This window comes from Anolis carolinensis, chromosome 5 (assembly GCF_035594765.1).
Source record: "Anolis carolinensis isolate JA03-04 chromosome 5, rAnoCar3.1.pri, whole genome shotgun sequence".
NCBI classification, from domain to species: domain Eukaryota; kingdom Metazoa; phylum Chordata; class Lepidosauria; order Squamata; family Dactyloidae; genus Anolis; species Anolis carolinensis.
The window spans coordinates 153,986,424-154,009,157 of record NC_085845.1 but is presented as its reverse complement, the minus strand read 5'-3'; the positions used below and the strand labels follow the sequence as shown (position 1 = coordinate 154,009,157).

At 37.8% G+C, this 22,734-nt stretch overlaps 1 protein-coding gene across 1 annotated transcript in view; it reads right to left on the bottom strand.

Moving 5' to 3' along the window:
• trhde (thyrotropin releasing hormone degrading enzyme) overlaps positions 1-22,734 on the bottom strand; it is a 328,094-nt gene that overhangs the window by 74,670 nt on the left and 230,690 nt on the right. The window contains exon 8 of the mRNA XM_062982616.1: positions 261-326. Within this exon, the coding sequence (XP_062838686.1) occupies positions 261-326 (66 nt within the window). The remainder of the gene's footprint in view (positions 1-260; positions 327-22,734) is intronic.

Here is a 22,734-nt window from a genome sequence, read left to right as displayed (position 1 = left end):
ATCTTTCACATTAAAAAATGTAAAACTGATTCGAATTTTAGTACAGTTAGTTAATGCCACATCTGGGAGAAATGAGTTATCTGTGCTGTATCTTTTTCATAGTTTCTGACAATGCATTGCAACAATTTATAATTATCATATGTCCTAGATTTGTTGTTTACAAGATCAAATTATAAGCATATTTCCTTCAGGTAAATTTGACTCCTAAGGGGAAAATGACAATAACTATAAGGTATGTTAAGGTTTTTTGTTTTTTTTACCTCTGACAGTGTGTTCCATAGGTCTTTTCTAGCAGCGTTGCCATACTTGTGAATTGTCAAATAATCCTAGAAAACACATAAATAAGTCATTACAATACAAATCCAGGTTCTTCTATACCAACCTACCAAGTTCCATTTATATTGTAATAAATAATAACACAAATATTTCATGAAAGCACTTTCCAACATGTAAACAATGGGGGAAAGAAACAACTTTCCATGGCATTACTCTATAAAAGGAGTTCCCCACTCTGACTCCCCACCCATCCTAATTCATTTTCTAATTTACATTTTTAAACCACTCATTAAATTTCTGTATCTGTTTCCAGCAAATCTTGCCACTAACAGGAAAGTTTCCCGAGCTAAGTGCTATTTGTTATTTTAGCAGACTATCTTGTGGTTAATGTCACAGACTTAGCTAGATCAGTTATTAAATATTTAAACAAGGAGTAGACCATTCAAACCTCAATCTTATGCCTAATGAGATTTTGTAGATATGTGTCTTTCCTTTTGATTAAAGAGAAATATATAATTCTATCAAACTATGTGGTATATATTATAGCTGGAAACCTCACTTTAAGAAGCATGCTTACTTGCATGTAGCTACTATCATGTGCTAAATGAGCCAGATGTCTCTCAGCTTAACCATCTCCTACACCTGCAAGTATGAGGAATCTATTGCGGAAATTGTTTGTGTTCCTACAATCCTACAAAGACTGGTGGAAACTCTTATCACTTTCTTGATCTTGGCTGAATTTATTCAGGGCTCTTTAGTAGTATAAACCATAATCAAAAATGTGTGACCCTCTCAATACTATTGGACTCCAACTGCAATATATCCAATGGCCAAACGTCAAGGATGATGGTATTTGTGTCTCAGCAGCATATAGAAGGTCTGGGTTTCCTTCCCAGCCATAAATGTCATCTAATGAAAGGCAATGCTTGGAACAAAAATCAGAAACTATTGAAATGCCTTCTATTTATTTAAGGTTAAATAGGATTCAATTTTCCTGAATGCGATTTTCCTGATCCTTGGCAGGGGGTTGGACTGGATGACCAATGAGGTCTCTTCTAACTTTACGATTCTGTGATTCCGATTTCATCTTTGGGTAAATACGAGGAAATAAACTTTCATTCATAGCAAAAGGATAAAACTGGAGAAATTGTTCAAACTGTATGCTCTCCACAGTGTGTGAACTAGGTTATGCAGTAATAATTACAATTTATGAAACAAAGTTTCTGATGTAGACATTGCTAGTGCCTGTGACAGATTCAGCTTTCCCTCTGCCAACTCATTGTGCAAGAACCAACTCCCATATAATCACATGTTAGAAAAGCTAAATGAGAACAATGAGTCACTTAACTACAATGCATAATTTTAACAATGACATGAAAAAGGTGTTAGAAAAGACAGTACCCTATCCGCTTCCCAACTTCCTTTGCTGCTATCTATCTAAAAATAAACAACCATACAATTCAGCAAGACACTCCATTCTTACACTGGGAGTAGAGCTGTCTGCCTTTGAAATGATAAAACAATGAACATATAAACAAGCTGGAGTTCCCAGGTCATTCTTCTTTGTATAGACTGCTCTAACTGGTTTTTATCGCATGGTAGCTGCTGAAAAGGACAGGATGATGTGCAGAATGTTTGTGCACTGGGGGGGGGGAGGTGATAATATAACACTAGTCTGTTATTTTCCATATGCAACTGTAATTGAGATGGCAGACCTAGTAAACCTGTAGCGGTATGAGAATCTGAACTGAAATCCTTATTACTGCATTGAAGTTCTCTAGAATATACCTAGTACATTACACATTCAAGAAAAGATCTTTTAAATTGGAATAAGATGATACACCAACACAATTTAAGAGACTGGACAACTGTATGAACTGACTCTAATAAAAATCACATATCCAGATCCCTACTGGCTATATTATATAGATTTCTATAGGCCAGAGATTCCCAAACTGACTCTGTTCATGACATCCTATCTCAGTAATTTCTTCATGGCTCTCCTAGACCAAAAGAAATATTTAACAATGCTGTTTCTCTCTCCCAGTTGAATTCAAACAACTTAATAAGGATTTATGACTTAACAACTCATATGTAATAAGGCTAGGTTTTAGCACAGCAGGTTAACCACCACCTGCAATAAATCTTGCCAGTTGAAAGGCTGGCAGTTCAAAACCCGGATTGGGGGTGAGCGCTCAACCTTCAGCCCAGCTCACTGTCCACCTAGCAGATTGAAAACCGCTGTGAGTAGATAAATAGGTACCCGTTAAACAGGGAGATATTTTAACAGCACCATAAGGAAATACCAGAAAAATGCCAGTAATCAAAAAAGGTGGAAGTCTGTGAATGAGAAGGGCAGAATATAAATACAGTGTTTCCTCACTACTTCACAGTTCACATTTCGTTCCCTCGCTGTTCCATGGGTTTTCAATTAATATTAATGTACACATTTATCACAATGTTTTCCCTGTTTTGTGGGTTTTTGCGGTGTGCGAAGGGTTTTGGAAGGGGGGAAAGGGAGAAATAAAGGGAGAGGGGGGAGGGTAGGGAAGAGTTGGAAATAAAAAAGGGTTATTTAGCTTCCATTCTTCCTGGTGTACTATATATTGTAACTGCTAAAATAAAGTACAGATTGCATTGTAGTAAGTGGTTTGTGGTTTGCTCTCCTCCACACATAGAATAAATATAGTGTCCCTATTTTGTGGATTTTCACTTATTGCGGGTGGTCCTGGAACGTAACCCCCATGATAAGTGAGGGAACACTGTACTGTAAATAAATAAATGTCTTCCAAAAGATGAAAACCAGGACCACTAACCTCTTTCCCCTACTAGATATGGTGGCTGCTCTTAAAGCAGCCACTAATTGTTGATGTCTTTATCACATGTCAGCCATAACTGCCATCTCCTCACCCCCCTCCCCAAGCACCCAGTTTGCTTGCCTGGAAAGTGTCCTGAGTTAGACTGGGACAGCAACACCATCAACTCGTACAGCTCCTCCTATGGTGAAGGCTTGGCTAGGTTGGGAAGGAGACCCATAGAAAAGAAGAGCAGTAACTTGCCCCTAGTAACATATTGCTGCTGCTGCACATCAGTGACCATGAAGATGAAAACCACTCCTCCTCCTCTTTGAGAAAAATGCAGTAGTCTTGCTACTTGAAGAGTTTCCTGCCACCTCCATAATTCCGACATACCTTTCTAGTTCAGCACTTGTTCCATAGCTGCTCCCCCTCACTGAGGGCACTGAGCAGGTTACAGAATGCTCCTATTTCACCTCACATCTACAAGAGGAGGGAGAGAAACATCCTCATGGTAATTGCTTCAGCAGGCTTAGGCCTGTGACTAGTTGTGATACTACTGTCATCAGCATCACAGTCTCTGCTTACTGCAAGATCCATGAGGAGGGAGTAGCCTTAGAATATGGGTGATGGTACGGGTGGTGGCTCTTCCAGCAGAGGGTCCAGCCTTCTACTGTTTCACCTCACTCTCCATTTCTTCATGGTCATTGCTTTGCAGTACCAGCAACATGTTGCTAAGGATCAAGTTATAGTTGTATTTCTTATCTTCACTACTGCTGCTTCCTCTAGCTTGTAAGGTTGCCAAGAGTGGAGTCATTGCCCTCCTTGTCTTCTACTGTTGCTTCCTCCACTCAGCAAAGCAAAGACATGTGAAAAGACAGAAGGGGCTTGAATAACTTATTCTATAGTTCCTCTGAGAGGTTGTTACAGAGTTTTGGGATGCTGCTGACTACAGTTTAAGAACTCTTCTGTTGCAATAAAAAAGCTATAAAATAAAAATTAGTATATTCATTGTGTTGGACATTTCATAATGTTTAAGGTACCACAAGAATTTTTTAATGTTTTATGAGAACCTACTTACATGTGTGTGCTTACAGGATCATTTAAAAATGTATTCCTGTTAATGCCAAATGTTACAAATCTTGAAATGGATAAAAATCTTTTCAAATCCCAATTGGCCACAATGCCACTTATAAATGTATGAACCTCTCTCTGAAAACTAATGAGTTCTATGTTACTGTGACCAATGTAAGATGAGTATTTCATTCTATAATTAAAGTTCCCCTGATGATGGCACAATTTTGAGCAGTATATTATATACTGTTTTGCTATTCACAAAAGATGTGAAGATCCTCTATCAAGGCAATTAATCATACTTAACAGTCTACATTAGACATTGCAATTTATTTTAATTTGTATAGTGAATGTTTTCAAGAAGAGATAAATGTTTCTGCATTCTTTGGCCTGTCAGAAACTACATCCACCCCACCCAACTGTTTTTCAATATAAAAAAAACCCAAACACGCCTTTTGCTGCCATGCCTACAATAAAATATTATTGTATGTATTCATTTTATTTAAATCATTTTGAATTACGTTTATCACATGAAATAAAAGAAAAACACACTAGTGTTTATGATTCTACGTTATACTTAAATAAGTTTTAGCTTGGTGGTGGCTCCAAAATGGCTCTCTGTGTGTTAAACTGCATCTCTCAGCTTCTTCGCCATTAACTTGACTGGACAAGGCAGCTGGGAGTTGTAGTCTAACAACATCTGGAGGGCTATATAATTCCCACACCTACTTTACCATGGCATTAATGAGCCAGAATGAGCTGCAGTGGTCTAAGACCTATGAATTTTCTTTCTCTCTAGAAACATTTAATTTTAAAAGAATTCCTGCTAACCAATTGGTTTCATATTTTGCACAACAAATGTTCCTATGGGCAATTTCAAAATAAACCAGCTTTAAATTGTGGCTTTTGAAACTGGCTTCCATAAATTAATCAGAGACACTATTAACCAAAAATTTTGGTCAGACCAATATATCAAACTACAGTCATCTTTCTCATCAGAAGGATGTTATGTGACACACTAAAATGATTTGCTAGTAGAAAGATTGTTTCAACTTTCCAAAATCTAGGAATCATTTGACTTGACTGCTACTTATGAAAAATATTTACAATTTGGTTAACATGTTGATGTTTCTACTACACAGATAGAAGTGCTATTTGAGAATGATTACGTAATGGGTGCAGGAGTTGCTACTATGGCATATGGGTATAATACCTCCATCACACACTCCATCAAAAAAATCCAAGAAAGTTGCTTGAAGTAAAACTTATTTTAACTTGTGTCAATGCCATCTGGTTATTATTTTAAATAAACATTTTAAACATTAATTCATACTGACAATGCAGGGTCACGAAACCAGATGCTTTTCCATTCCTTGGGGTGATTTCTACCTAAGTGTCTATGTTTCACGCAGCTGTATAAACAGGTAGTTCTTTGTAGCTAAGTTTATATAACAGGTACAGTTGGGAAATCAAGCCTTTGGAGTACCGTACTAATTCAAATTCCATCAAACCTCTAGAGAACTGAATTGTAACAGATCTCTAGTTGAGAAAATAATTAAGTTGTAAATAAACAAACCAAAGAATATGTAATTTTGATCTACTTGTTCTGTTATGAGCACTCACAAATCCAGAACACTTATTTTTATCTTTTCAATATAATCATCTCAATCTTCATTATATTTAAAAATAAATATATAACATATGTAATTTATTCTAGGTGAAAGTTTGAGATTACAGACTTCCAAACATCTATATTTGTTGACTGGGTCAGAGAATTTTCATTTTGGGATCTGTCCTGAAAACATGTTCAAGTTTTTCCTTGAAAACATGTTCAAGTTCATACAAACACATATTCAAGAGGGTGGGTGGTTCTGTCCTCAATTCAAAGACAGGTCTAAACTGGCTGGCATTATAGAAAGTTCTGTGCTTTGGATTGTTCAGCTTTCTTGCCGAATTTCCTTTTAATGCCTTTTGTCTACATAAATAAAGCCATTGGTCAATTTTTTTCATGCCATCAATCCATTTATCCTGCTAATTATAACATCACTTGAACTACAACACACAAAGGGATGTTATACACTGACTCTACTGCATCAGATGTATTGAGTAAAATGCTGACAGACAGACATGAATGAACAGGGGTATGTGACAATAAGTAATACAAATACTAAACTTGTGAATGAGATGAGGTGACAGGTTCACTATAACATACCCCAAGAGTGAGGCTATCTGGATAAAGATGAGGGGACAGATTGGCAGGAATCTGCATCTCCTGGTGACAATGATCTCTCTAAGTTTGAGGAACTGGGGCTGAGACAGAGAAGGGCCCTTTCCCCAAGAGGAAGCTGCAAACACTGTACATTTATTAACATAATTAATTGTGCAAAGGAAGGGACAAGAAGAGAATGTACTGTTCTCAATGGTTATTAAGTAGGAGATGCTGACACAATTAGGCAACTGGTGTCTGTAGACACTCCTACAAATCTCTCAGCCACTTTGTTGCTTTCAACCCTCCTTCTTGGCAATTAGCAGTACTTTTCAGAGTTCAATGGTCAAATAATTTTCTGGTATTCAACGCTCAGTGATCTGCAGTTCCAACATGGTGTAGTGGTTTGGGCGTTGGATTGGGATTCTGGAAACCAGGGTTCTAATCTCTGCTCAGCCATGGAAACCCACTGTGCAATCTTGGCCAAGTATTTGGGGCATTGAATATCTTCACAAGCATCTTGAATTCAGAGCCAAAGTGCATTGTCAACCACTATGTACATCTCTTTGAGCAGGAGCATCTTGAAAAAGATCCACTGGTTACTAATCAACTTCTAGTCACAATTCAAAGTACTGATTATACAGAATGAGAACATACTGCATGAAAGAATTTGTCTACTCCTACGTGTATGTCAGTCTTACATTCTTCATGGGATAGCCTCTGTCAGCTGCAGACCTAAACTGTCTCCAAAATAAGTCCAACTTGATGATAGAAGAACTTTATTGAAAATATAATAAAGGTTACTACATGCTATTGTCAGAACAACAATCCCTCCTATCCTTCCGTAGGAAGGTTAAAACTTGGTTGTGGGGCCAGGCTTTTGAATAAGAATCAGCAGCATTAATTACTATTATGTATACTGGAACTCAATTGACAGACCCAGTCTTTTAAACTTGAGCACGCCTATCTGTATTTTATAATGCGTTTTATGAATGTTTTATGTAAGTTAATTTTTTAAACTGATTTATCGTGTACTAGCTGTGCCCGGCCACGCGTTGCTGTGGCTTTTTGGATTTGTTTGTTGGCCAGGTGGATTAGCAGTGAATAGCCTTGCAGCCGCAAAGTGTGACCGTTTTCTTCCTATTGTAATCCTAGTTTGGTGAGCTGGAATACACTGAATAGTCTCGGTGTGGCAAGTGTGTGTGCTGTTATTAGTCACCTCTCAGTTATCCAACATCGACCGCTCCCCACAGGTGCCGGTTAAATGAGAGCCAACTGTCATAGTATTAATACAAACTCTCAAGCAACCAGAGATGACTCTCTAATATTCTGACCATTTCTAATTTAAACTAAACAGCGAAACTGAGGCCCTGGGCAGAGTGGGTTGCTAGGAGACCAAGTAGGCAGAGCTTAGCCTTCTGTCAGCAGACCAAGTGGGCGGAGCTTAGCCTTCTAACTGGCAGCTTTTGGATAAAAACAATTATTCCTCTCCCTCTAATTAGGACTTTATTTTTCTTTTCTTTTTGTTGTATCAACCTAGAGGCGTGGATGATGGGTTGTGTTGTCAAATTTCGAGGTTGGGGGGCCTGTAGTTTTGTTGTTTTGTGGGTCGCCATGATGCCATCACTCTTTTATATATATAGATTGTACAGTTTTTATATGTGTGTTTAATTGTAAGCCGCCCTGAGTCCCCTGTTGGGTGAGAAGGGCGGGATATAAATATTGTAACAAATAAATAAATAAATAAATAAACAAACTACAGATTGCTTCAATAATACACAGTTTATAAATTAGGCGTTTGAATGTTTGCACACTTACATATAATGGTTAAGAGGACACCCTCTGCTTCCCTTTCTCGGGGTATTTGAGAAATTTGTCAGTTGGTCTAAGCATTACCTCATTCCTCTATGTTCATGATTCACATGAGAATTCGACTTGGGACCCAGGGTATTCCATCAACATAACTACAGCTCAACTTCCTTCTCCAGGAGGTGCTTTGTTACTGAAATAAGCTGTGACCATCTCCTATTAATTGAGCTGGTCATTATCTAACTCTATTCTATTTTCTATCCGCTCTAGGTCTACAAGTACAAAGCTATGTAAATTGTCTGTTACTTAGAAAGAATAATTTCAATATGGTATCACAGTATGGATATAACAATAAATTATCTTCAAGGTAGCTCCCAATACTTTTAGTAGAAGACCGTCATGCATGAACAATTCTAGATAGGTCTTCCATGTTCAGTAAACACCATAGTGGACAGAACAGTCAAAGATCATACCATAATTGAATTTGTTTGTAAGTTGAAACAGGTACATTTTAAAAGTGTAACTCCAGCCAAAAATATATAATTTTAAAATCTTTGGATAGCCTAGGGAAGGATTAACAACCCGGTGGTGTTTGTTTTGCTGTTTGTGCCCCTGTTCAAAAGATTTCACCTTACTTTCTTTCGCTTTGATAATTGGATTTTGAAAAAATTGGCTTCTTGTGGAAACAATGATCGGTGAGAAAACTTCAGTTGAGACAACTTTTCTCCATAGTAAATCTTCTAGGAGTAGATTTCCCTTCCTAGGGGTATTTTTCTCTCACTTCCTGTTGTCTCACCTCTATTCTTAACTATGAGTTGTTTGTAATTCGGATGTTTGTAACCCGGGGGACTGTCTGTACATTAATACCCTCACTTCATTGTTTCTTTCCCCAACTGGTTAACTTCTGCAAAGGTCAATTTGAAATAAAAGTGCTTAAGAGTGTAGAAGGTAACAGGGAGACACGAGTAAGTTTCAGCTCTTTTTATCTACACATTCTTAATTATGCAAAGCATTATTTGCATACCAGTTAAGTCCTGAATTAGAGACACAACGGTTGGGGGGGGGGGGGGTTAGAAAAAAACTGAAAACACTTTTCTTCCCTGAAAATGGGATGTTGTCATTCAGAACAATGAATTAAAATATTTTCTGCCTCAGCATGATTTCTACAAACTATATATGAGGAAGACTTCTATCTAAGATTATGGACAGTCTCAAATCATTACAATTCCTAGTCTTGGTTTCCTTTTCTTAACAAGCTTTATGGGAATTAATGAATTACGTCTGTTTGACACTATGGAGGACTAGATGAGATCATAATTTTCTTCATTTTACTGATCTTGATGATGCCTTCTGTTTTTATTGGATTTATTTCCTATTCCTCAAAAACGGACAAAAACAAGTAGGTGCAAGGCCTTTTTCTTTAGGGTATCTGAGAAGCTGGGGCACAATGAGGAAAGACTAATGCAAAATTTTAATTAGCAAACTGCAAGGAAAAGTACAAGTCAAGCAGAGAGCACATCATTTTAACGTATCATCTGAGACACAAACATACACACTAATGTCTTTATCCACCTGCTAGGCCAGCTGTCAATAGTATCTTATCCCCCCAAGAGACAATTCTAGCAAATCTGGTTTCCTATAGCATAAGGACATCACAAATATTCTCATAATTTTCAGTAATGGGCCCTACATCAGTAAGAAGTTCCTATACTGAAATCCAATTCACAATAAACTTCAAAGGGGAGTACCTCTTGGATATACTAACTACAATTAAAAAGACATTTGAAAACAGAAGCATAGGGAAAAAAATTAAGTCACCCAAGTATATAGACAAACGGCTTGTCCATACCTGGAAAAAACCCCCACCTTATTCACCCTTATTATCTCAATTCACCTAGGCACTGCATTTACCCCTCCAGTGCTGCAATCACATGGTGAGTTTGTTTTAAGTGGCCACACGTGTCTACCAGCTAGACTAATCTTGATGTGAGCTTGCTAGCTTGCAAAAAAAAAAATCTTTCAATTCACACCATTAGTGGCCACATAGAAGTGGCTGCTTCAGTTTTTTCTATCTCATCATGCATTGCCCTCTATCTATCTGTCTGTCTGTCTATCTATCTATATACATGCCTAAGGCAAGGGACCATTTGTAGTTGTAAAACTGTCTAAAATGCAGGGTTGTTGTATGTTTTCCGGGCTGTATGGCCATGTTCTAGAAGTATTTTCTCCTGATGTTTTACCCACATCTATGGCAGGCATCCTCAGAGGTTTTGAGGTATGGAGAAACTCAGCAAGGAAGGTTTATATATATCTGTGGGAAGTCCAGGGTGAGGGAAGAACTCTTGTCAGTTGGAGGCCAGCGTGAATGTTGCAGTTAATCACCCTAATTTGCATTGAATGGCGTCATCTACTGGTTACTTTCTGCCTGGGGGCATCCTTTGTTAGCTGCCCCTAGTTCCCATGTCTCAGAGTGTTGCTTCTTATTTACTGTTCTGATTTTTGAGTTTTTTAATACTGGTAGCCAGATTTTGATCATTTTCATGGTTTCCTCCTTTCTGTTGAAGTTGTCCACATGCTTGTGAATTTCAATGGCTTCTCTGTGTAGTCTGACATGATAGTTGTAGGAGTGGTCAAGCATTTCTGTGTTCTCAAATAATATACTGTGTCCAGGTTGGTTCATCAGGTGCTCTGCTATGGCTGATTTCTCTGGTTGAGGTAGTCTGCAGTGCCTTTCATGTTCTTTGACTCGTGTTTGGGCGCTGCGTTTGGTGGTCCCTATGTAGACTTGGCCACAGTTGCATAGTATACGGTAGACTCCTGCAGAAGAGAGAGGATCCCTCTTGTCCTTCACTGACTGTAGCATTTGTTGGATTTTCTTTATGGGTCTGTAGATAGTTTGTAGGTTGTGCTTCTTCATCAGTTTGCCTATGCGGTCAGTGGTTCCCTTGATGTATGGTAAGAACACCTTTCCTCTGGATGGATCTTTGTCTTGACTCTCATGGCTTGTTCTTGGCCTTGCAGCTCTTCTGATGTCCATGGTGGAGTATCCATTGGCCTGTAGAGCCCAGTTTAGGTGGTTTAGTTCACCTTGGAGGAGGTGAGGTTCGCAGATTCTTTGTGCACGGTCTGTCAGGGCTTTGATTGTGCTTCTTTTTTGACTTGGGTGATGATTGGAGTTTTTATGAAGGTATCTATCTGTGTGTGTAGGTTTTCCGTAAACTGTGTGGCCCAATTGTTGATTGGGTTTTTCGGTGCTGTTTCTAGGGCTTGTTTTTCAAAGTGTTCCATATAGAAATTTGCTACTACTGGGCTGAGAGGGCTCCCCATGGCCACTCCATCTTTCTGTTCATAGAATCCATTGTCCCACTGAAAGTAGCTAGTGGTGAGACAATGGTGAAATGGTCATCCGCAAACCCAATGGGCATGGGCAAACTAAGGCCCGGGGACCAGATGTGGCCCTCTGGGTGCTTACCTCAGGCCCTCCTCATTTTCCCTGTCCTCTTGGTATAAGGGCACGGTGGTCTGCCACATCCTTATGCCAAAAAGCTAGGGGAGGAAGACACAAAGCAGCTGAGAGCCCCCTGGTAATCCCATCCTTATTCTGGGAGGACGGCTTGAGGAAGGCACGGAGCGATTGAAAGCCTTTCAAAGCACACTCAGTCACCATCTTACCCTCCTCCCAACATTCTGCCAAGAAGACAGATTGAGGGAGGAGATTGGGAAAGAGGATTGAGGCAGTTGCCATGTGTCCCACCTTTCTCCCAGCATAAGGATGGGACGAGCAGCCTGTCCTTATGCTGGGAGGACAACCTGAGGATGACCAGTGCCCGGCCCCCTTCCCTCCTGGCCTGGCTCTTCTGGCTGGGCCCACAATGTGGCCCCAAGGAAAAAACGTTTGCCCATATCTGGTCTACACAGTCCAGTATTCAATCCTTTGATATCCAAGAACTTTGAATGTAATCATGACACCTGAACAAATATGAGGTTGAGAACAGCATTGATACAACAACAACAACAACAAAAGAGTGGGGGAGTTTTATTAATTTCTCAAGAGTGTAAGAAAGAACTTGTTTTGTAACTTAGCAGCTGGAAATACTGTAGGCTGGGTAAAACCTATGGCTTCAGATCACTTTACTAGTTAGTTTCATTGAGGACACATTCAGAGAAACCCTGAAGGGGAGTGAAGAAGCCCTGAAGACAAGCAGTAGTGGAACAAATATAAAAGCAGGATAGAATGTTTTTGGGTTTGTTTGTTTTTAAAAAAAAAAACGAAAAAAATTGGTTTGGAAAACAGTACAGGATTCATGCCGTACTCTGAATTCAATGCGGTTGCAATGAGTGATCCAACAAAAGCAAGGGTGACTTCATTAGATCCCCAAATAAAGTATACAGGCAAACCTTACAAAAACCTAAAGCCACATTATCAATTTAGGGACATACATTATATACAGCTTAACCATAAAAACTATTATGCTTTTATATCAAAGGGAGTGTTTACTTAGAAAATAATTAGAAATCTAATTCAGTTTTTTATTTATTGTTAAAATGAGACAAAAAGGTGCTAAACAGCAAGAGACACCTCAGCTGGAAAGTCATGGTGCATTTGCCCATTTCTGAAGAATAAACCACCAATAAAAAGAGAAAATATGATCAACGTTAGTAAAATAAAGAAAATTACTTTGTATCCTCTAGTCCTCCATATGGCACACAGACATAAAGCACTTATTCCCATAAAAAGAACTGAGTAAAAGGAAACCAAAACCAGGAATTGTAATGATTAGAGATACTTTACATTGCATAAAAGTCTACATATTACATAATTATTGAAAAATGATGGGGGGGGGGGACATAAAGAAAATGATCAATATATATGATTTTCTTAAAAAAAAATATCCTGAAAGACGACGATTCTGGAAAAAAGAGAGGAGAAAAATGTTTTTTTCCCAAATGTACTGAGTGCACAATGAACTTACTTAGATATGCATTTCAGTTGCAGAAGTCCTCTTGTGATCCATGCCAGAAACAAATCCAGCTTATCAATAACTAATTTATAAAGGTTATGACAGTGGCACAAAGATGCAGCCCTCTCTATAGTGTCCTTTGGCTGCAGAGCTTGGCTCACTGTCTTGGTTGAAATAACCAGCCCACAGTATTAGTTTCTGGGTTCATTCCTATGCAGCAACTTAGGGTGCTTCCAGACAGCACCAAAAACCCCGGGCTTTCCCCGGGGGGGGGGGATGTTTAATACATACCATCCCAGTAAACATGCAGCCACTCAGTTGCCCCCCAAACCCTAAAAACCTAAGAAAACTTATCTGGCCACCATTGAGGTGCTCTTTCCATCCTCCTGGCACATAGAAATGGCAGACTGGGGGGCGGGAGGTTGTTTAGGGGGGAGGAGGGTTGGACGCCATCTTAGACCTTTGGGCTCCAGGAGCCCAAAAGGTTCTGGATGGCAAATGGGAATAGTTCCAGTTGGTCCTGAAACTACCTGAGGGTGAGTTCCCACAGGCCCAATACCCATTAGACCTAGGCCATCCATGAAAGCCCAGATCTAATGGGATATTTAATTAATTCAGAATAACCAAGGTCATTCCAATTATTTCATTTTTACCTGGGACATTGTTCGGACACCCCTGGTAAAAAACTAGACAGGTCCCGGGGTATGGGTCTGTCTGGATGGGCCCTTACTGACCAAACTAAATTTACCTATGGGTTGTTCTTCTATAGTGATAACAAGATACTTCAGTAAAGGTTGATGTCTTCAGTTTTACAATAAATGAATGCCCATAAAATTCCTCATCCAGGCACTAGACGTCGAGTGAGAATGAATAACATTGGTCAGAGTGAAAACCTCAACCTCATCTGTGTCATCAGAATGGGAAAGACTCCAGAGTCAACTTCTCAATAAAGTCATATCTTGGTTTATGTTCCTCAAGTGGTGCGAGGTCCCAGAAAATAGAGTTCCCACAAAGATGTGAACAAAGCAACCAGTTAAGCAGTTTCTGGAGGTCACAAATCATCTAGAAACTGTACACCTTATTCAAGCAAAGTGAACTTTTCCATCTTGATAGGATCCTCCCATCCGACTTGAGGACAGGAACTCTGGCTGTATGGCTTAAGGCATAAAGAATACCCCTCCTGTATTGACTGCAGCTTGAGATGTTCGAAGTTGCTATCCATTTGTGACATGGGTGGCATTGAGCAACATATGTTTCTACAAATTTGCTCTCCAAATGGGACCTGTGTTTACAAAGCCCCTTAAATAGCTGCCCAACCCAGGGGCATCAACCTTCCATCGAAGTATTAACCAGGGATGACCCTGCTTAACATCCAAATCAAGAGATAATCTGATGCCTTTAGGGTATTTAGCCCACTCAAACTTTACCTTCTAAATAGGCATTTTGTGACTTACTATGCCTTGCCCACCATGGTATTTATTTATCTATTTTCAGAATGGGTCACAACTCCTTAGAGACAACATTTTGTGAGACTGCCCACAGCATTCTTTCAAATATTCAAATATGCCCTCTGGCTCCAAAGGTTCACAGTCCAAAAGGAGTGTGGCTGAAAGTCACTGTCAAAATTCATTCAACAATTTGGAAATATTATGTACCCTACGGATCTTAAAAACAAAGCGGAAGAAAACTAGCAAAACTGGCTCACCTCCATTTAATGCATGTTTCTCAAACTGTAATAAAACTAGAAATACAATAAGGATACAGAGCACTTTGAAATGGTATTTCTCATTCAGTTCTAACTAAACCAACCCAACCCAACCACAAAGCTGCAAAACACATCCTAGGGCCTGTGTCACAAAAACAGACACAATAAATCTTAATTGTATTTTAGTTCACAAGTGGATTAAATATTGGATATTTAAAGTGACAGTGTTTTCGTGCTTTAGGCTTTGCCTTTCTGTGCATGAATGACCTTTTGTTCTTGTACTTGGCACTTGTTCTAATTGCCTCCCTTAATTAACAATAATTGGCTAATGTTTAACATCATTTTAAACATGTGGTGCATACAAACATGGCAAGATGTTATTATCTCTTTAGTGACTACACATCAACAAAATGTACTGATTTCATACTTGAGCTAAATAGGTTATGTTACAAAAGTTTGTCTGGCATTATAGCCCATCTTTATAGAGTTTACCCTAGTTTTAGGGATCTCATTACACAGAAGGCATGCAGTAATTCCTGCTTTTCTTTAAATACATCATGGTGCTAGTTGAGTGTGGGGAGGGAGGAAATAAAACAGTAGCAACCTTGATGTAATATTTATGAGGATTACAATTCTTACAGGTATTATTTATTAAGGCCATAGAACAGCCTACATAATGTACTCCACTTTTTCAACATTACAAGACACTAGCAAATACCACAGGCAAAACTGCTTTATTTGCTTACAGGAGGCTGTGATGCTTTTTCTACAAAGGGATATATAGAAGTGCAAGTTAAGAGGCAACAGCTCTTCCGTCTAGGGCAGTGCTTGTCAACCTGTGAGTCCCCAGATGTTTTGGCCTTCAACTCCCAGAAATACTAATAGCTGGTAAATTGGCTGGGATTTCTGAGAGCTGTAGCCCAAAACACTGATCTAGGGGATTCTGGGAGTTACACACAATTTTTAAATGCTTTAATAAGTTATTTACCTCCAGAATAGTACTAACCAAGATAAAAGTGGGGCGATCCACCAGTTTTTAATTTGAAAACATTAGTATGAAGCAGACAATTGCCTTCTCATCCTAATAAAGTGCAGAAAGGGAAAAGAGTATGTGTTATGTCCAGGTAACTATTTTGTCAGCTTTGTGTGTTTTCTATTTTTAAGAGGGCATTTCTGGAAATAAATTTGTTCATGCATAGGCTTATCAATCAGATCACGGGCTGCCTTTTGCTTGTGAGGGGAATATAGTATCTTCAGAGTTATGCTGGTGATATTTAAAACAAAATCAGCTTCATTACAATTCGAATAAACTATGAATTACTCAAAATTTTCTGCACTTTCAGTTGTAATCTAACACAAGCTTTGAAAAGATAAGATTACAACATTCTTATTGTGGTCTTCATATTCCGATATTAAAAAGGGGAAAGCAGGACAGCTGGCATAACTCACCCTTTTCTGCAAGCAAAGTTAAGAATAAAAACATGAACCTCAATATATGGTACTTCAAGATACCCATAATCATAACCAAATATGACCCCAAATACAACATTGGAATTCTACAACCTCAGGGAGCAAGTTGGAAGGTACTCAGGCTCTAATGATTTGCTTATTACATAAAGAGTGTGGTTCAAAGATGAAATATTACAAAAAACAGGGTTAGTGCCAAAGACTGGTTTTCCTTGGAACTGTTCATTATGCAACGTGGCTGATGACAGCTTATACAAACCCTGAGTTTATTCCCAGATTGTATTCATTTTCAAGAAGATTTATATTTGCTTTATATTCTACATTAGTATAAACAGCAGCAATTTAAAACATTAAATATAAAACAGAGAGACATATGTGCAGTTTACTATTTGATTTTAAACAAACAGATTCAAGCACTGAACCAAGAAAAACAATAGTAGTATCTTATTCTTTCTAAAGCTACAGCTCACGTGTGAATTAGTATAGTAATAATTTGGAGAGCTCATTTTCTCTTCTTATAAGTAATTTGCAATAACACAGTTGTAGTCTGTTTTCTTATCTTCACATCTGTGGGGCTTTTGTCAAAAATATGTTTAAAGTAATAATTTCAACAAAATATATTGTGCAATTGTTGTACACATTGTCTTATGCACAATATGCATGGGAAAGCAACATACAAAAGGCACAATGCTTTCACTTTAATTGCCGTGGCAATATCCTGCGGAATCCTGGGATTTGTTGTTTAAGGAGAGAGATTTAGAATTGCCAGCAACAGAGCTCTAGTGCTTCACCAAAATATAAACCTCAGGATTCCTCAGGATATTACTGTGGCCATTAAACTGGAGTCTTAGCAGAAACTGTGTAGTGTATAAGGGCCTCCAGATCACAAACAAGTGTTGTTCTCAAGTGATAAATCAGGTGATGAGCTAAGATTCTCACCTTTTGGAGAAGACATTAAAGTTATGATTCCACGTTAGTTTAGCTGATACAGGTGAGAAATCAAAAGTGAAGCAAAGGTGCTGGCACAAAATTAGGAAGCCAAAATTCTCTAGCATTCTGGTTTTATAATTGCCTGTGAATATGAACCATGTCTTAAAATGTATGACAATGATTTTCTAATGAGTATTGTCATAATTGCTGCTTGAACACAAGATTGATCAACAATTGATCAACTAGTTCTCTGTCTCTCCATACCCAAGTATGCTTAGCACAATTCATTCACTCCTGTGCCCTCTCCATTGTTTTCTAATTTGACTTTCTACATCTTGTTCTTGTCAGACCTTTATTAAATGATTGCTCCTGTCCCATTATTCAACCACAGAAGACCAAAAGAGCAAAACAAACAAACAAGAAATCCACAAAATAAAATTTAAAAGCCACCAACTAAAAAAAGGAAAAGGATCATGACAACACTATCTACCTCTCAAAATGGAAACCTTTCCAAGTAAATCTCTGGCTTTACCTCCTTTTTCCAATCCCAAGATCAATCAATTTCTACCTAAAATCAGAGCTGGATAAAAAGGCTAACAGATGTGAAAGGTACTTTGGAAGTAGGTCAGATGTAGCGAAAGTCACCTTCCTAAAACAAGTTAGTGGGATATTTATCTATAACAGTCCTATGCAGTACCCTCCAAGCCACAATACAGACAATGCTTATTAAGTTGTAATAGTTTTGTCCACCCATTTTTTTTCTTATAAGCTCCAGGTACAAAAGGATATCTATGAAGCCCATGACATGGCAGGTGGTCTTCATGTATTTTGTGGAAGACTCTCAAAAAGTCAAGCAGTGGGCATACACTGACCAAGATGAACCAAGAGAAAAAAAGGGATCTTTCAGAGATCACAGAATTACATGTTTACTTATGCATACATTTCATGGATTAGAGAACCCTCATTATAGCAACCTAAATGGTTTGAGTTAAACAGTGCGTGAATACTGAAGACATCAAAGTAATAATGAAGTAAGAATTGAGTCAGGCTCTGGAACTTATGAAAATACAGAATGCATAATTTATGAAGTCATATCAAAGGTGATTTAAATAAAACTACGGCAATTGTGAAGCTCTAAATGAGATAGACCCAAACCTTGACCCAAAGTAAGCACTTATATCTCTTTCCCAGAAACAGCTTTACAAATATGGCCCCTTCTGAAAAGGGCTTTTTTTTCTATTAATACTGAAACTCCCTATTAAGTGAACTACAGTATGTGTAAGAATGGACAGAAGCAAAGCTAGCCTTGAATATTACAAAGACAATTGTACTGTGGCTGCAAACAATTTACATTTGAAATCTAAAAGAATATACAAGGAGGATAGCAGATCTGCTGCTGAACAATGTTTGCTGGAACCTACACTGGAGGTACTTGCCATAATGCTATATTTGCTTTATGGAAAACATTGTTTGATGGATTGTGCCAAAAGAAAAGAAACACATACTTCTAAATTGAACCACATGTACTTAGCAGCTTTCTGACTTTCAGTGTCCCCTTTTGTAAAGCAGATTTAGAAACATAGCAACAGCATTGACAAATCAGAGAATCATACATCCAGCCTTCTCTCAGAGAATGGAATATTTGCTGAAGGCATTACTTGCTAATTGTGCCAGTATTGATTGAGCTGCTCCAGGCGTACAGAGGCAACGGCAGGGTCACACACAAAGAGCAGGTCACTGGCAAAGAGAAACCTTTGTTCAACTATACCTGTTCATGTTTTCTCTTTCAAGTCAGGGATTTTCACACACTCACTGCAGGGCAAGCATCTTCTGTTACAAGACCATGCCCAGCAATTAAGATAAGCAGAGAAAAGGCCAGAGAAAGTAAAATAATGGATAGAAAAACTAGTAGGTCTGATCTGATTACGTCCACTTTGACACACAGAGATACTCTGACAGGCAAAAGAACTTTTGATCTGGCTAAAACTTGCTTGTTAACATTTAAAGCTATGTAACACTTAAATGATAACTTACCATCAAATACCAAAACACCAATTAATTAATTACTTCATTCCTGATAATCCTAACCTGGAACAACTAGATAACAAGAAAGTGGAAATGTTCCTTTTATTTTCATCTTTCTCTCTCCCCCCGCTCTCCCCCTCTCTATTATTATTATTATTATTATTATTATTATTATTATTATTATTTATTTATTTACTATATTTATACCCTGCTCTTCTCAACCCCGAAGGGGACTCAGAGCGGCTTACAGATTATGGCAAAATTCAATGCCGCATTATACAACAAATAATAAATATAACATATCAAATTATAAAACAATTAAAACATATACATGCAATAAAACATTAAAACATAGTTTTAAAGGAGCAGATGTTCCATCAGGGAATGAGACAAAACTGGTGTTGCAGTGCCAGCATTCACTCGAAAGGGCCCAGGTGAGTCAAGGACCATGTTTGACTGTAGTTTCTCATCTTGGCTTAGTTAGCTAATATTATTACATGTAATGTTAACCACAGTTCTGCATTAGAACAGAACAAGAAACAATGCTTAGCTTAAAAACAGAAACCAGTTGGAAATAAATATGTTAATATCTTCCTTGCAAGAATGCAAGACAAGCCAAGACATAGGAGTGCACAACTGAAACAAGTCTATGCAAGAACAAAGAAGAGGCATAACGGACCTGACCAAAAGCCTGGCTAGTCTAGCCTTTTGTTCCCACAGCAGCCGATCAGATGCTGATAGCAAGCCCCAAAACAGGATATTAATATAACAGCACTCTACCAATCATGATCCATACTAGCAGTACTCAGAACACACAGTTTCTAATGGAGAGGGTAATCTATAGTTAACATGATTGTCCTCTTTGTATTCCGCTCAACTATCTGTTAGCCTGGGATGCAGATTCTATATTTGAATTTTGGATTAGTAGCATAAAGTGAATTTATAGATCTTTCTTCAAGTTTGAGACCTGCAATGCACAACAGTTGTGATAAAATTAAATGAGCAGTATGCACGAGCTTTGGGGCTTTTAAAGTATCCCTGGCAGCACAGCAACAGCCCTGGAGAAGTGCATTGGGATCAAGCAGACTTTAAAAAAACAAATGAAGTAACATGCATGTTGAGGAGCAGCAATGAAACCAATAAATAACATAACAGAATTATTTCAAAGGCTATATTCCTTTTAAACCGAGCCAACAAAGTAGAACAATGATTTACAGCATTAATGTTTCTGATTTTAAAAAGATGAATACAAACCAAGCAGTGAACTTTACCCGAACAGCCAATATTGTCATTTTAAAACCAAACCTTCACTTTTACCTATTATTAGATATACCCTCATAAACAATTAAACATCAGAATATATTACCATAAATTCTCCAAAAAGTGGTCAAGTCGGATATACACATGCACATATACACAAAATCCACATTTCATGTAAAGTTAAACAATTGTTCTGTGTTCAGGTATGATGATGATGATTGCAATAAAAAATATAATACACCCATTTCTCTCTTATCTCCAAATTTGAATTTTAAATAAACAATGGATGCAATTAAGGGATTGAAATCTTGAGTTATGCAGCAACCAAAGATATTTAAATGGAGTTCCTAGTAAATAAAAAGTTAAGAACCACTGATGTAGGTAAGTTGTCCAAGCTGATAGTTGCTGGGCATGTTATGATTACTCCATTCCTAAGCAATGATAATATTTGGGATTTTGTAGTCCAGGTAAGTGAAAAAAGTATAGGCTGGAAGAAAGCAACTTTAAAAGGACCAAAAAAGGCTTTGGGTAGAAATCACTAGCAAAATATACGCCCTCTGAGGTCACTTGTGCTCCAATGTTCTTTAATTCCTGTTTTTTATCCTCATGAAAAACAGAAGTAGCATAACAATGTAGATGATTCACAGCTCTATAGCTTTGTTTCTTGAGATCAAAGTACAGTCACTTTGGAGTACTGTGTCACATTTTCCTGATACTCTGACGAACATTAATTTTAGTTGCTTTTAAGGACTTCAATATTCACTAACTTTTTAACTGTATTTTCCTTTATGTTTTATGGGCCTTTATATTTTTTTGCAATAAGATAAAACTTCTGACCCAGCTGCATAGGAATTGGCACTGTATGGATATCAATACTGGGGAAGGGGGGGTCATCATGTAATACAGGCAGGCTCCTGGTCATGTGATTGAATCTATTAAATGTTGTTCCTGGTATTTAGATATCCATAGAAAAATAGCTTCTAAGTAGCTAGGCTAATGTTTAGAGGGCTTTTAAGTAACAAGGCCTTTAATGTCTGTGTAATGGAGTAGATAAAGTCCTTGGCATGATGCATGCAATATAACCTAAAATACAAAAAAATGTTAATTTGCCACAAAGACAGGAGATCCCACAGCAAACGAATACAAACTGCTGATGATGCACTAAATCAAAGTGAGTGATGAACACAAATATAGCAGCAACTGAAGTTCAAAAGGATACAAATCCATATGATCAATGAGCTGCCAAATGGCAAATGAAATGTAATGTAGACAAACTCACAGAAAGACACATGGGTCTAAGAATGATCAATCCACCCAAACATCAAATGCAAATGAAATCATAGATAAAGAACAGCAGAGAAAGAATAAACAAAGTCATCCTAAAACTTGCAGCACGGTACTCATATTTAAAACAATACTCTTGTGTAACATAAAAACGGATCTGTCCACAAATATTTTTATTAAATAATATGTTCTTACATAAAAACTATTTATATCACCTTCACTTCAGGGAAACCTATTGGGAAACCAGTCCATGACATCCAAGGTGCATTGAAACTGCGCAAAAGTACAAATGAAATAACTTAAATTAATGACTTTTAGAAATTCTCACACACATAAAAAGAGGGAGAAAGGTAAAGGAGGGAGGAATATCTATTTGATATAACTATATTCCATCCCTTGGCTAAAAAAATCAAAATTATGGGAGAGGTTGTCCCATTTCTAGCTGGTAATCTTTGCACCTAAATGGGGATTTGAACCTAGGTCCCCCTAGTTCAATAATCCTGCCATTATATTTCATTGGGTGTCTAATTCTACTTTATAGTTAAACCTACAGGACTTCTGCAGACTTCCATTAAAAATTTCCAATTACAGCTAAACTTGATTTTCCCCGAGCTGTACATTCCTCTAATTTCAACTTGTAACTTGTTCTACGGAGATATTTTTTCTCTTCTTTCTGTAAGCATGGCTGGATAATAAGTCATGTACATACATATATAATCAAACCTAGAAGATACTGTAAGTTTTAAGGCATCCATACATAATTTTACTTCTGAATACTACAGATAAAAAATCCCACTAAATTCTCAGGAAGGAAATGGTTCCTTGACATCACTTCTGTCATTGTCATATTAAACACATCTTTATATGGCATACATGATATGTTTACTTAACTTTTATTTTATATTTTACCTTTCAGTCTATTGAGCTGAAGACAGAATTACT